At 44.3% G+C, this 14,617-nt stretch overlaps 1 protein-coding gene across 1 annotated transcript; it reads right to left on the reverse strand.

The window, feature by feature from the left end:
- Positions 1-1,703: 1,703 nt before the first annotated feature.
- TMEM171 (transmembrane protein 171) lies at positions 1,704-12,351 on the reverse strand. The gene is made up of 4 exons (XM_053409129.1): positions 11,943-12,351; positions 4,830-4,925; positions 3,961-4,102; positions 1,704-2,471 (listed from the first exon to the last, which is right to left on the reverse strand). Coding segments are annotated over exons 1-4 (648 nt in total). The 3' UTR covers positions 1,704-2,470.
- Positions 12,352-14,617: the final 2,266 nt, after the last annotated feature.

Genomic DNA, 14,617 nt, shown 5'->3' on the forward strand with positions numbered 1-14,617 from the left:
TTGTAGAACTACTTTTTAATTGACTCTTTGGTTGCAGCTTCGACACTTAGACAATGCAGATTAAAGTACATAAGGGGAAGAACAGCACGAGTCAGTTCCAATTTCTGCTGCTGGACTAAGTGGCAGATAGGTCCCAGAGCTAGGATATAACAAGTGTTATGTATTTGTGTGTGGCCCACCTATTCTTCAGTTGTTTTAACTGATTTTAATATTTTCTCATTGTCATAATCTGCCCTGGGACCTTATGGTGAAGGGTGGGGAAGAAATTCAGTAAAATAATATCAATCCTGCTGCTCCAATGGGCAGCTCTTTGAGCAGACCAAGGCATACTGTTTCCAAAACTGGTGTGCCAAATATTTCTGGGATGCCCACAGGCAGGGTATGGATACAATAGTGACCCCCCCCCCCATTCTGCTGTTGTCATTGAGTATCTGATCATGGAGGCAGAGGACCTATTCTCTGTCATTTGCCCAACGCTTTAAAAAAATCCATCTAAACAGGTGGCCATGACCACATCTTGTGACAGCAAAGCCCACAACTGAATTACGCACAGTGTGAAAAAGCACTTTCTGTCTTCAGCTATGTCCACTCTATGTTCCCCCAGAGTTCTAATATTTTGAGTTGGCGAAGAATTTCTTTCTCATTCTCTCGCCATCATTTATAATTTAATAACTCAGTTGGGCAGGTACCACAAGCATTACAGGGGAAGTGCAGCTGAAGCTGAACTGAGCCCCTCCCATGACACACTCCCCCAGTAACATTAAATAAGAACCATGTGATACCATCATGTCCAGAGATTCCCTGCCTGCTGTATGCAGCAGCCAATGAGCTGCAAGTGGGGAAACACTGAAGGTTTTATAATGACACATGTACTACTCACAGCTGTCCATGGAGGCGCAGGTCAGTTCTGTATCCAGGGCAGCTGTCTACCAGTTCCATCTGGTACGCAGGCTGAGACCCTACGTGCCTGCGGACTGTCTCGCCAGAGTGGTGCATGCTCTAGTTATCTCCCGCTTTGACTACTGCAATGCGCTCTACGTGGGGCTACCTTTGAAGGTGACCCAGAAACTACAACTAATCCAGAATGCGGCAGCTAGACTGGTGACTGGGGGCAGCCGGCGAGACCACATAACACCGGTCTTGAAAGACCTACACTGGCTCCCAGTACGTTTCCGAGCACAATTCAAAGTGTTGGTGTTGACCTTTAAAGCCCTAAACGGCCTCGGCCCAGTACACCTGAAGGAGCGTCTCCACCCCCATCATTCTGCCTGGATGCTGAGGTCCAGCGCCGAGGGCCTTCTGGCGGTTCCCTCATTGCGAGAAGCAAAGCTACAGGCAGAGGGCCTTCTCGGTAGTGGTGCCCGTCCTGTGGAACGCCCTCCCATCAGATGTTAAAGAGATAAACAACTACCTGACATTTAGAAGACATCGGAAGGCAGCCCTATTCAGGGAAGTTTTTAATGTGTGACATTTTGATGTATTTTTAATCTTTGTTGGAGGCTGCCCAGAGTGGGAGGCCCAGCCAGATGGGTGGGGTACAAATAATAAATTATTATTATTTATTATTGTTGTTGTTGTTGTTATTACTACTCCTACTACTAGAGTAGCAGCCATGGAGCCCGCGTAACTTGCAGTTTTGGCTTTTATTTCTATAGGCCAAAACTTGCTGTTGGTCACACCACTCAAGTGCTACAGTCACCACGTAAATTGTGCCATAATGTTTAATCAACTGAAAATCTCACATGTACAATTTGTTAACATGAGGGTCAGCCCAAACACACACACAACATACTCAGTGCTCTGAGGTCTCCAGAGTCTTTACTTTTGAGTTTGTCAACAGCCAAAAAAGAAAAAGGGAAAAGGAAACAGAACGACAAAGCCACCAGATTTCCCCCTCCTTCTGCTAGATGTGTGCCACAGCACTATGTTCAGATGGTAGCTGACTTGACTTGAGACGTACATTGCTTTGGGTATTCCAGTTACATACAAGGTGCCAAATGAAGAGGTGTTAAGGTGCTGGGTCCTTCGTGTCCCAAGTATTTCTCTGAAGATTGCCTTGGCTTCGTTTTCCAGTAACAGAAGTCTTGGCTTGGTAGGCCTTCTACTTTCATGCCCGTTGAGCTTGCTGCTCTCCTTGCTGGCTCAAAGCTCCTCCATCTCTCTTCCAGGCTATTTTCACCCTGTAATTTAACAGTCCTCTTTCTCTCCCCTTTTATACACCTTCCCTCTTGAGTATTTCTTACAGCTGGTTCAAAGCGGATGCCAATGGATCATCTGGGTGATGTAAGGAGAGGAAGAAAAGACACATTCATTATTTACAGCTGCTCGTTTGCCCTTATAATTTTGAGATGGCTCAGAGGGATGAGAGAGTGTGGATTAAGTTCTCAGAAGGTGAATCACATCCTGACATTGTATACAGTAGCTCATTCTCTCTTCAAGCAACCAGGTTTGATGCATCAGCATTCTGTGCTCTGCAAAGAAATAACGAAAGGGTACACATGTTGGCATGTTTAATCTCTCTATATTTGTTATTTCGATTTATACCCCGCCTTTCTACATATAGTACCCAAGGTTCCTAAAAGCAATGATGATAATGTTCTATTCACCAAAGTGGTAAAATTACATCTGGCATGGATACAGCCAGTTTAATTCTAACTGGTAGAGCCAAAGAGTACTTTGCACATGGTAAATTGTTTCATATGTATCCTTGCCTATGGACAATGTAGAAGTGCGAACTTCTGACAGGAAGCCAATCATGCAGTGTTATACTACAATGAAAAAGGACATAGGTACACCCTTCCCATGCCACGGTGCATGCAAATCAGTAGGCAACAGCAGCACCTGTGAAAGATCTTATTTGTCAAGTAAGAAGAGGCCCCAATCAATTTCTGGTTGATTCAGAAAAGATAGGACAAAGGCTCTGAAATATAATGATGGAAATGATGTAATGTGAAGTGTACATTCAGATGGAATGCCTGTGACTTGTTTAACTTGTTTATAACATTTATATTCTTCCAGGGAGCTCGCAGCAGCAAAGCACTAGGGTCTGGCACCCAGGTGCTGGGAAAACCAAGAATCTGCTTATTTATTGATTAAAATATTTATAGGCCACCCTCTCATATAAAATATCAGGTGGTATACAGCAAACTATGTAGGTGAATAAAACATAAAGTATAATTAAAAAATACAAAATCATAGAAATGACTGGCTCCTCTTGAAAAGGTTTACACAACCGAATAGGCCTGCCGGCATGAAAAAGCAAACCCATGCAACATCACCATGTACCCACCCAATCTTCTCTCCTGCGTCCCCACCCCTCATGGCTACTTTCTAATCTAAACAAAAAAGAAGGGAAGAAGGTATTTGGAGAGCCAATTGTTGGTCTTCCATGTAAAGTCCAGTTTTAAGCACATCCATTACCAATCTTCTCTGGTAATGGATGTGTCAATCTTCTTTGACTAGTGGGCACTGTGGGGTCTGTGGCACAACTCAAAATGGCCGTCACGTTTAAAAGACCAGAGAAAGAGCCAAGACCTCAAAATGGAGTAGGAATTCCTCCAACCCCAAGAGGGGGAAAATACCTACACAAGTCAATGCAGTGCTTGCTCACTGTGAGAACCTCTTTGTACCTTCCTTCTATTCAGAATGAAAGTAAGGGTGGATGTCCAATCCTGGCATCCAGTGAAGTAAGGGTGGATGTCCAATCCTGACATCCAGTGAAATATGGGCCTTGTTAAGAGAGCCTACCCAATGTTGGCAGTGCAGCAAACAGGAACTGAGCAGGAGCAGCAAACAGTGTCTCATGTATTGTTGACTTCTGAAGAGATTTTTGCTGGGACCTTGTGTGGGTGCCACCTGAGGTACTGATATGCCCACTGGTGCCCACTTTGGCAACCTCTGCATTAGCCCATGTGCAAAATGCTCAAAATGCTCAATTTTTTTTAAAAAAAATGATCTTACCAATTAATAAAAGTGCTGTGGTACGGTGGAGGATTTTCACTTAAAGGCAAATCACTTGTTACCACGCTAGGAGTTATTGTTTGCAGTGGACAGTCAGCGAAATAAGGTGGTGGCGGTGGTGGGAATACCATTACAGTATCACCTACAAAAGAAAAATCCAACACTTTAAGGTCAAATTTATATGCAGTTCTCTTTGGAGCAACACGCAAGATAGCCCTACTTGTGATGTGCATTTCATTAAGAATCATCACTCCCAGGCATTAGGGCATCTTCAAAGCATTTGATTAAACTCTTATCAGTCTTTCCCTACTACACTTTGTTGGAAAACAATTGCACTTTTATTAGCATGCAGAATATTGTTATTATTTATTAAATTTCCACACTGCCCTTCATCAAAGGATCACAGGGCAACTTAAAATATTTTGAAAATGCTTGGAGGTTAAAGCTTTAAGATCTGCATTCGTCTAGACACACAAATGGTGTAACACCATAAACTGGAAGGTCCAAAATGCTGTTGTAGGGGCTATTGAGACAAGGGCTCTCAACACAATGTGAAGTAGTATTGCTATTATACTTTGTAAAATAGAATCCAGTTCTCTCATTAATTTCACCACTGTTCTGAGGAGTGTACTGTACTTCAAAAGCAGTCCTTGCAACTATACTTTGATTGGCAGATTCTGGAGTTTATTTTCTTACCCACCCTGACTTCTTCTTCCACCATTCCCACATTCCAATTCCAAAATTCTTCCCTCCCCTCCTAATCCACCCCTCAAGTGCTGGGGAGGAATGGGGCTTCCTTGCAAGTGTCTCCTGTTGCTGACATCTAGGGACTGCCCACTTGGAAGACTTCTTGGCTGTCATTCACTTACCCACTGTAACTTGAAATGATTCAGGATCCAGCTGTTCTTCTTCATTGACAGAAGACTCCTGGACGAAATTTATGTTTTGTTTCTTTTTAATGTGAGCTATCACAAAGAAACACAATCCAATGAGCACAATCAAAGGTCCCATGGTCTGAACAGAATGAAATCCACAATCCTGGAGTTCAACATTAGAAGTATTGCTATGGTTAAACTGCTGGTAGCGCCAACCTGGGCTACATCCCGGAATCCAAATGCCAAGGACGCTGATTAGCATCCCACTAGTTAAAAATAAAAAACCAAAGACAAGGAACTGAGCAAACTGGCAGTTTCCTCGACAAAAAACAAACCCGTACACCTGGTCATCTTGCAATTGCACCTCTCTGAGGTAGCCTTTAGCTCTCGATTGCGCCAGAATTATACAAACTAGTCCAGTAACAGCAAGCAGAGGCCCAATGATTTTGAGGGCTCCTTTACAGTCACCAAAGGCACCACTTGGGCACGTCTGCAACACAAACATCGAAAGCAGAAATCCAGCACATAACAACGTAATGCCAAAAACGAAAAGGAAAGAGATAAGTTTCCTAGGATGTCCATTATCTCCTTCATGCATGGAACCAGGAACTGGATACATTATTATTATTATTTTTAAATCCCTCTTCAAACCAAGGAATAACAAGTTTTCTTCTATGGAGATCAGAATGACATTACCACTTCAGTAGGCCTGAGAACGAAAACGAAAAGAGGACTATGATTATTAAGCCAAGGGCAACAACAGATAATTCACATATTGAGTCTGTCCCTTATTTACACCTGCTGGGTGGGAAAAGGATTGCTCCCAGGCAGAGTTGGGGATATGACATGGGAGAGGAGGAAGTTAGCTGAATCCTCTGCTTGCTCAGGGAGTGGTCTTGCCTATGAGAACGCTATGTTACATCAGAATAAGAGGCAGCTCAATCTGAAAATACTTTCACTGAAGTCAGGGTAAAGCTCAAGATGCAAGCCCCACCTTCCCCCTCTCTGTTACCACCTCCCCACCACATACAACGGATGGCAGGAGAGTCTGACCAACTCTGCAACCAGTTGTGGCATTAACCCCAGGAGTACATAAACTAGAATATAGTTCACATACATCAACATGTGTGGCATAGGGCCATAGCCTTCTGCCTCCATGGCTGGAGAGTTTGGAACACAACAAGTGGGAATTGTTCCCTACTAGGAACTGTGGTGAAGGAGAACACTTTGCACAAACAACAAATGATGAATAAGGCTAGTCTTCTCAGATCTTTTACAGATGCAAATAACTACCAGGAACCTCAAGCATAGGCTGCAAAGACAAGGCACCTCACACAGATAAACAAGGGGGTGGTGACTCACTAGAGAAAGAGAGCTCATGTCCAGAGTTTGAACCTCTTCCATTTCTAATGCCCCAAAGGAAGTAAAAAAAAAAAGTGTGTGTCTTGAGCAACACAGTGTCTCTCAACCCTCTATGTGTCCTTCCTCAGCATCTCTCACTTGGAGGTCCCTGAGTCAGTATGCAATTTGCAGTGAAGGGCTCTCAACTGTTTACAATAGTACAAGCAAGCTCCTACCATGCCTTCACAACCTTCTCCGGCCCCAAAGGTAGGTTCTCAGGGGATCAGATTGGAAAAGAGTGTTGGCTGCAAGCAATGATGGACATGTATCAGTGTTTATCACTAGCACTGAGGCAGGGCTGCTCACTTTTGTAGGTACCCCTGCTCAGATATCCACATGGCTCTCTCTTGCTGCACCAGGGACTTGAGGTTTGTTTCAATGAAGCTAGTAAATGTTGTAAACTTAATTCAGTAGAATTGAATAAACTCTCAGGGTGGCTGAAATGTAGAGAGATCGACAGGCTGTGGTGCATGGCTAGAGCAACAGCCTACCTCAAATCTGGTGCCCTCCAGATGTTTTAGACTACAACTCCCATCAACTGGTCTTTGGCCATGCTGGAGTTGGAGTCCTAAACATCTGGAAGGAAGCAGCTTGGGGGAAGGTAGGGCTGGAGTGCTGACTCTCACTGAGGGAAACCTGAGTTCAGATATCAATAGCTAACAAGCTCTGGGAGGCTTTATGCAATCCTTCTTAGACTAGTGTACCTCACAGGGGTGCTGTGGGGGATAAAATGGGCCAACGCCATGTAAGATGCATTGAGCATCTTGGGATATAAATGTGATAGATAAATAAAGACCATGGCAGGCAGGCAGGAAGAGGCAAGGATTTGTATGCACTTAGAAGGACAGAAGTCCAAAGTCCATTTGCAACTATTAAAACAGAAAGCAAACACTCATTTGTGTGGCTGGTCACAACACAAGTTAAATTGCAAACCTTCACACCTGTAAAAATGTAATTATGATTGCAAGGATTTCTTGTAAGGAAATAAAGGACTGCAGAGAGACCATGAAGAAAAATGCAGTTTGCTTCCTAGCCCCAAACCCACATGCACAAAACAGGCCAGGATTTTACTCCTCAATGTGATATACATGATCCAGAGGGGATGAAATAGCAGGTCCCCATCTTCCCCAGCACTTTATCCTAGCAGGATTGCATAAGAGGGTTTATTCCATGTGATCAGCTTCAGCTCATAAGGCAACAACTTCAACCCTGCTCTTACCTCTAGACACCTGCCCTCAATAAAGGAGGAAAATGACAGCACCCTGGCATCATGCAAGACATGTTGAATTATAAACCAAATGGTTCTACCTATCTGAGACATATTGGGGAACAGCACAGACTAGCCAAAATATCCCAGTCCACTGTGTGGATACAAGTAAAAGACTCCTTCAGGAACACCAACATGGGGGGGGGGGGAGCTTAACAAGTCACATGGTGCTTTGTTTAAGGATGCTGGGAATTGCAGCTCTGTAAGGGGTAAGCTACGGTTTCCAGGATTCCCTGCGGGAACTAATGTTTTTTACATGTATGGTGTGTATGAAGCCTTTGCTACAGCTCAATAGGTCTGGATCTGTCCAGTGTTCATATGAGAAACTGTCCAATAAGCCCCCTGTAGGCTAATATAAGCTTCTTGAAGTGATAAATTAGGCAATGAACATTGCTGTAGGGTAAGGTAAATAATGCTGTGTACACATTCCTGTTTAGTCTGTATCCATTGCATCCCCACTGCAGCCTAGGAAGCAATGTACAACCAATGTTAACTCACATCTTTCCTGTATCTATCCTGTAATTTCTTAGGAAATGCTGTGCTTTGATCATGTGTATTTTCTCCAAACCAGCTGCAATCCAAATGGGAAAAAGAACAACTTAGCTGTGTTTTAAGCCCATAATGCATAAAACACCTAAAAGCTATACACTGTGAAGAATTTACATCTTGCCCCTTGCAAGGGGCTCTGTAAGATTTCCATAACGCAACGACAGCTCTTTTACTCCATCACAAGGGAACAGTATCCCTGGTCTCTATTGTGGGGATATTGAAAAGAATGGAACACTTAGCGGAGTATGAGCTTTTATGTATTTAAGAGAATTTGTATGCCTATTTACTTAATTGTAAATAGAACCTCTAAACGGTTTGCAGAGGTTTTACACGTGTAGAATAACTGTGCTCAGGATGGGATACAGGAATGTGCCTGAACTCTCTGATTATCCGCGTGCAGAACGGGGTGGGCAGAGAGAGAAAAGGCAACATACACATCCTGTGCAGTTTAGTTTGGCATTGCAGATCCTCAGGTGTGCCAAAGGGCAGCATGGCCTTTAAGTCCCTAAAGACACTGCAACGAAAAGCGCCCCACTCACAGATAGGGTGCTTGTGCATGGAGGTTTTTCCAGAAGTGATTTCTTTCTACGTTTGGTAAATTTATAGCATCAAACTGGAAGCAGAGTAAAGCCTTCCATAAATAAAGCTTCATACTTCCCTGCTAAAACATGATAGAAAGTCATAAGCCCAGGACAAATGGAAATAATTTGAAATAATATAAAGTCTACATAAAAGAAAAATATGGACGTCTTTATTGCTGTTTTAGAGGAAGTGTCCTTTCCTCACCAATCTTGTAGCAATGTAATTTAGCAGACACAAAAATATATAAAAGGGAAGTCGGGCATATTTTTTTAATTCTTTCAATACCACAAAATAATGAACACAAAGAACTCTCTGTTGTGGGTTTCACATTGGGGAATCTAGCGCCTATGCTAGAAAATTTATATAGTTTCATTTTCAATGAACTTTAATCTGTAAAACTAAGGAAGTTCTACCATAACACATTAAGAGTGCCTATTTGGTTTTTGATGAAGTCATCAAAGCTTGCCATCCCCACAACCCCCACATTGTCTCAACGTAGAATGTGCCAACTGTACCATTTGAAGATCTGGCATTTATATGCTACCCAAATTTACTCATAGTGAACTGAAGCAAAGGAGAGAGGAAACTAGGATTCGAAATATTAGTGAACCTAGGGTCATATGCCGTGGGAATTATGAAGTCAAAACAGTAGAAAAGATCATGAAGTACACTGAGGCTCCAGCCCAATGTGTATTTACTCAAGAATAACTCCATGAGACTTTGGAGTAAGCATAAACAGGATTCAGTAGAAACCTCTGAATTAATTTCCTGACACTTAACAGACACTAACACAGAATCAGCTAAAATGAGTTGTGATTAAATCCTGTTTAAAGCCAACTCAACAGCTGTAATGACTGACCAGAACTCCAAGGTATTTCACCATCACTTAACAGTGAGCTTTGCTCCCATACATTTCAGAAGGGGCTTACTCTCAAGTAATTGGGTACAGGACAGCAACCCAAGTGTAGCTGGATCTGGGTTAGAATACGAGATACCTGCCACCTGCAGACTCCCACTGAAAACTAAGGAAACCAAAACTTCATTGAATTAGGAGCTTTAACTGGATAACTAATAATAATCTTGTGTGTGTTTATAAAGAGGAGTTTTTAGTTTGTTAAAACTTGCTGAAGCTTTAGGGTTGCTGCCCCTTTGTAAACCAAAACCAAAACACAACACCCTTTTGAGAAAGAATCATAGTTCAGTGGAAGAGCACATGCTGTGCATGCAGGTGGTCTCAGGTTCACCCCCTGACATCTCCTGATATGGTGGAGGAAAGACTCCTGCCTAAAACCTTGAGAGTCACTACTAGTCCACTACTTGAGAACCACTACTAGTATTGTTTACTCTAACAATACTGAGCTAGAGGGTCAGGTAGTCTGACTCAGTACACAGCAACTTCCTATGTTCCTAACAATACAGTGAGATGTGAGGTCCTCATTCCATCAAAAAATAAGGACCAAGAAATGATTAATGGGCTTCCACCTACAACACAAGCAGGAGATTGCATATGACATGTACTGCGTACCTTCCAATATATGCAGTTATCTATGCTAAAGACTGACAGCATTAAAAGCTAGACATTATTCAAAATCAAGAGTAGCTCTGGATGTTAATAGATTGCTGCCAGACAGATGCACAAGTGACTTTTTTCATTCAATATAGATGTTTATTGATAATGACTGAAGAAAAGATAAACACATGAGGAACACGTAGCTCATAGACAAGGGGTGAAGAGTCTTCAGCCTCCCAGTTGTTGTTGGACTTTGACTCCCTTCGGCCCCAGCGAGCACAGCCAAGGGCAAAGGATGATGGGAGTTGCTGTCCAATAACATCAGGAGAGTCACTGGTTGCCTGCCAGAGATGCATATAAAAGTATGCCTTAGCAAGCAGCCATGCACAAGTGCATCTTTGAAACTTATAAGAAAAGATTAGGGTACATATGGCTGGAAGCACTTCTGCAGTTAAATCTGAAGCTATTTTTTTTTTGTAATCAAATAGGCACATTTGTTAAAGTATTGAATTGCATTTGGGAGACCTGGTTCAAATATCCGCCCAGCTGTGACCTTCGGCCAGTCACTGAGTCTCAGCCTAACCAACTTGCAAGGTTGTTGTGCCAATAAAATGCAGAAGTGGGTGCTCCTTGGAGGAAAGGCAGGAAATAAATGAAATATTATTCTTTTTTTTTTAATGCTGAGTCAACAGGAGCAAAACACCCCTAAAGGATCTGTTGACATACCCCTACTGAAGAATGAGTTCAGCAATGACTTTGAAACATTCTTTTCTGCAAGTATGCATATTTCCCCATTTAGATTGCTAACTTTTTTTACACAGTTTGCATGCATCCCCTTTCCCCATAACAAAACATTAAGAATGCCAAAACTCATTGTGTGCAGTGTTTGTGAAAGGGGGGAAATCAGTCTGCTAGTAAGACAATAAATGTTGTGTCATCCAACTACAGTTAGCAGGTACCGAAGGGAATATACTAATCCGATCTGGCGCCAGCAACCTGTACACACAGACATGGTTGCTCCTGGGTGTTGTTGGTTCAGCATTAAAGGTAAGGGCAGAGAGCATGACCTGTAAAAAGGAGACAGCATAGGAACATAGGAAGTTGCCTGATACCGAGGCAGAGCACTGGTCCATCGCTACTGACTGACCGGCAGCTGCTCTCTACGGTTTGAGGCAGGGCATGACTTTCCCAGCCCAACAGATGCTCTACCACTAAGCTGCGGCCACAGTGCATGGGGCAAGAGCGCCCATTTCTTCGCGTGAAGATCGCGACCCCTTGCACACAAGGACACTCTGCAACGCAGTCCTGAGAAATGAAACGAGTCAAAAGCGCGGCCTTTTCCCAAGGACACACCTGGCGGGCAAGCGCCCAGCCCGAGACACAAGCAGGCGCTTTTACGCACGCCATGTCCACCCCCGTGATGGTCGGCACGTACCAACCCCCCCCCCCCCACCACCTTAAACGCCACCCAGAGGAGTGCGGTAGCATGGCAGGAAACTGTGAGGAGGGAGAGAGAAAAGCTGCAATACCCTGAGGATGGGGAAAGCGCCGGCCCTCGCCTAATGCACCCGGAGGAAGGCGAGTGGGCTGTTGTTTTCCTCCCCAGAGGCGAGAAAGCTCCAGCCTCTCATTGGCGCTCTGGGGGAAAGGGAGCCTCTCTTTCGCCTCCTGCACCTCGGCCCCAGCCGCCATTCCCGCCACGACACCCAGGATAATCTCCCCCACCTTCGCCTCTCTTCCCCCCTCCGCCTCATGACCCGAGAGAGGTTGCTGGCGGCACAAGAAGCGCGGCGAATACCTCCAAGCAGAGCGGCTCGAGGAGCGCCGCCTTCTCTTCGCTGGGGGGCGCGGAGTGAGGCGCTGCGCCGCTGGCCGACAGCCGGGCCGCCTCCCTTCGGCGTCGGGGGTTGACGTTGCTGGGTTGGGGCCGCCCGGAGTGACCTTGAGCGGGAGCCGCGCGGTGATTTTTTCCCTCTTTCCCTTCGGTCTCCGCTTCTGAAGGGAAAGAGAGGATTCTTTACCCGGCCAGCGCGCCGTCCTGTGCGAGGCAAGCGCGCCCTCTGGGGTGGAGAAGAAGCCCCCTCAGCACCGGGCGGGGAGGCGCGCCTGCGTCCGCCAAGCGGAGGGCGGCGACTGGGCAGGGAAAGTGTCTGAGGGCTGGGAGAGCAGGAATGGGGGCACTCTGGCTGCCCGGAGGGGTCCGTCATGCTAGGCGCCCCCTTCGTTGGAGGGCAAGGAAAGAGAGTGGGGTTTAAAATTAGCAGGACGCTCAAGGAACAGAAACCCCTCTAGTCCGCAGGTGCAAGCCGACTATTTCATTGCCAGGGAGAATAAAGCTGCCACCTAAATAAATAAAAAATACACCCCAAGTCTTTTAGATAATTTTGGATATATTCAATGCAATAAGAAAGGGCCATGTGGCAAACAGGCACATTTCATACTGTCACATTTTAAACGGCTGCAGGTTCACCAGAAAATGTGTAGTGGAAAAGACATTGGCCCTGGAGCTCCAGAAAATTAATTACCATATATGAGTTTATTGTGGAATCGGTATTGCTCCCACCTCAAGTCAAGCACATCCTGGTCAAAATTCCAGCTCCTACTTTTTTAACAGCAGGAAGTTTGTGATCTACAACCACTCCTTAGTGCCTTCTGTCTTTTGTCATGTGTGATTATGTTTTGGTGGGTGATAGGTATCTTTGCGCCCCTTTCCATTTGCTCTGCTCAGAGTACAACTCAGCCATTTGGTTCTACAGACCCCAACACCAAAGGAAACCTCCAGTATAACCACCATGAAACGTTAGCTGGGTGTTTAAGGCAGATAATATTTCCTTTTGCACACTTCTCGGTAATTAATTTTTAAAAGTATGCACACTCTGGTTCAGAACTACATGCATGCCCAGCATGGGAAAAGGTAGCAAAAGTCAAGGGAGGAGTGTGAGAGAGGAAGGACAGAAAAACAGGGCAGGTATATTCTATCAAGCTCTGCTTGCTGGTATGGATGGCAGAACAGCAATGAATGTTGAATGAAAAATAAATGCATGGAAGCTAATGTATCAGATGTATACAGAGAAAAATCAGATTAGAGCGACACATTTGCAATATGAAGTTCTTCTGTGGAAGCATCCTAAGTACAGTAATAATAATAACAATTTAGTCTAATACCACCTCTGAATCTTTTCAGGATTGAGTTTCGGTTTGTTGACCCTTCTAGCACCTCAGCTGCCTTTCCTGATTCAGATGGAACAAGAGTTAGTTGTCCTTCACATGCTGATGACACTTCACTTCAAATGACAGTTCCCATGGGCTTCATATAGATGTTAAATAGCATGGGGAACAAGATGGAACCCTGCAGGAGACCACAGGAAAACTGCCATTGCCTTGAACAGTGCCCCCCCTACTTTCTGGAAATAACTGTGGAGGTAGAACAATTTAAGTACAGTACCCCTAGTTCTCATGTTGAGCCCCTCCAGAAGGATATCATAGTGTTTAATGGTATCAAAAGCCTCTGCAAAATCAAGAAAAATGAGCAAGGCTACATGCCCTCCTTCCATCTCTATCCTGACAAATGTAATTAACCAGGGCGACAGAGGTAGCTATGACCTGTCCTGAAGCCAGACGGAGATGGATCCAGACATTACAACTGCTCCATGCATCCCTGAAGCTGGACTGCCATCATCCTTTCCAACACCTTTCACTTAATGGGTATATTTGTCATTGGGTGGTAATTCTTTAACAGTTCATGGTCCAAGGATGTCCTCTTAAGACGGCAGTCCACTCTCCAGTAATTGTACACTTAGATGGTCTACATTTGCCAGCTTGCAACTGAGGGTTCATTCTTACATTGTAGTGATAGTATAGCTGCCACTGAGATCACAAAGGGCTCCTAACCAAATGGGCAGTTATTTTAAGAAGCGGTACATCAACCCAGTCTACTGTGGTAGGATCCAGCCAAGTGTAGGATTTTTACTACAGTAATTTATGATGGGTTCAATGAAATGGTTATCCTGTTTTTCAGGCGATATTAACCAAGCTAGGAAGATCTGAATTCAGCACACTTTGCTCGTATGGTTGAACTCATTCTAGCAAATAAAATGTTTCACGCAAGAAGTGTTTTAGATTAGAAACTTGCACACTCACGTTCATGGAGGTAGCCACACCAGAATAGTTGGCATAGCTAACCTGTGGCACTCCAAATGCTGCTAGACTACAGCTCCCCTAATTTCTGGCTTTTTGCCATGCTGCCTGGAGTTGATGGGAGCTAGAGTCCAATAGGGTTTGGAGGACCTCAGGTTAGCAACTGCTGCCATGTAAAATTGGCTCCTCATTGTATAAAAAACAAATATACAGGTGATGTAGACAACAAAGTTTATAAGCTCCCAGTTTAACCAGCTCAGGTCTTCCACTTTTAAGCCGCTTTGGAAACACAGTTTTATACATTGTATAAACAGGCCCTGCCACATATTCTTTTGA

This window comes from Podarcis raffonei, chromosome 11 (assembly GCF_027172205.1).
Source record: "Podarcis raffonei isolate rPodRaf1 chromosome 11, rPodRaf1.pri, whole genome shotgun sequence".
Classification (NCBI taxonomy): domain Eukaryota; kingdom Metazoa; phylum Chordata; class Lepidosauria; order Squamata; family Lacertidae; genus Podarcis; species Podarcis raffonei.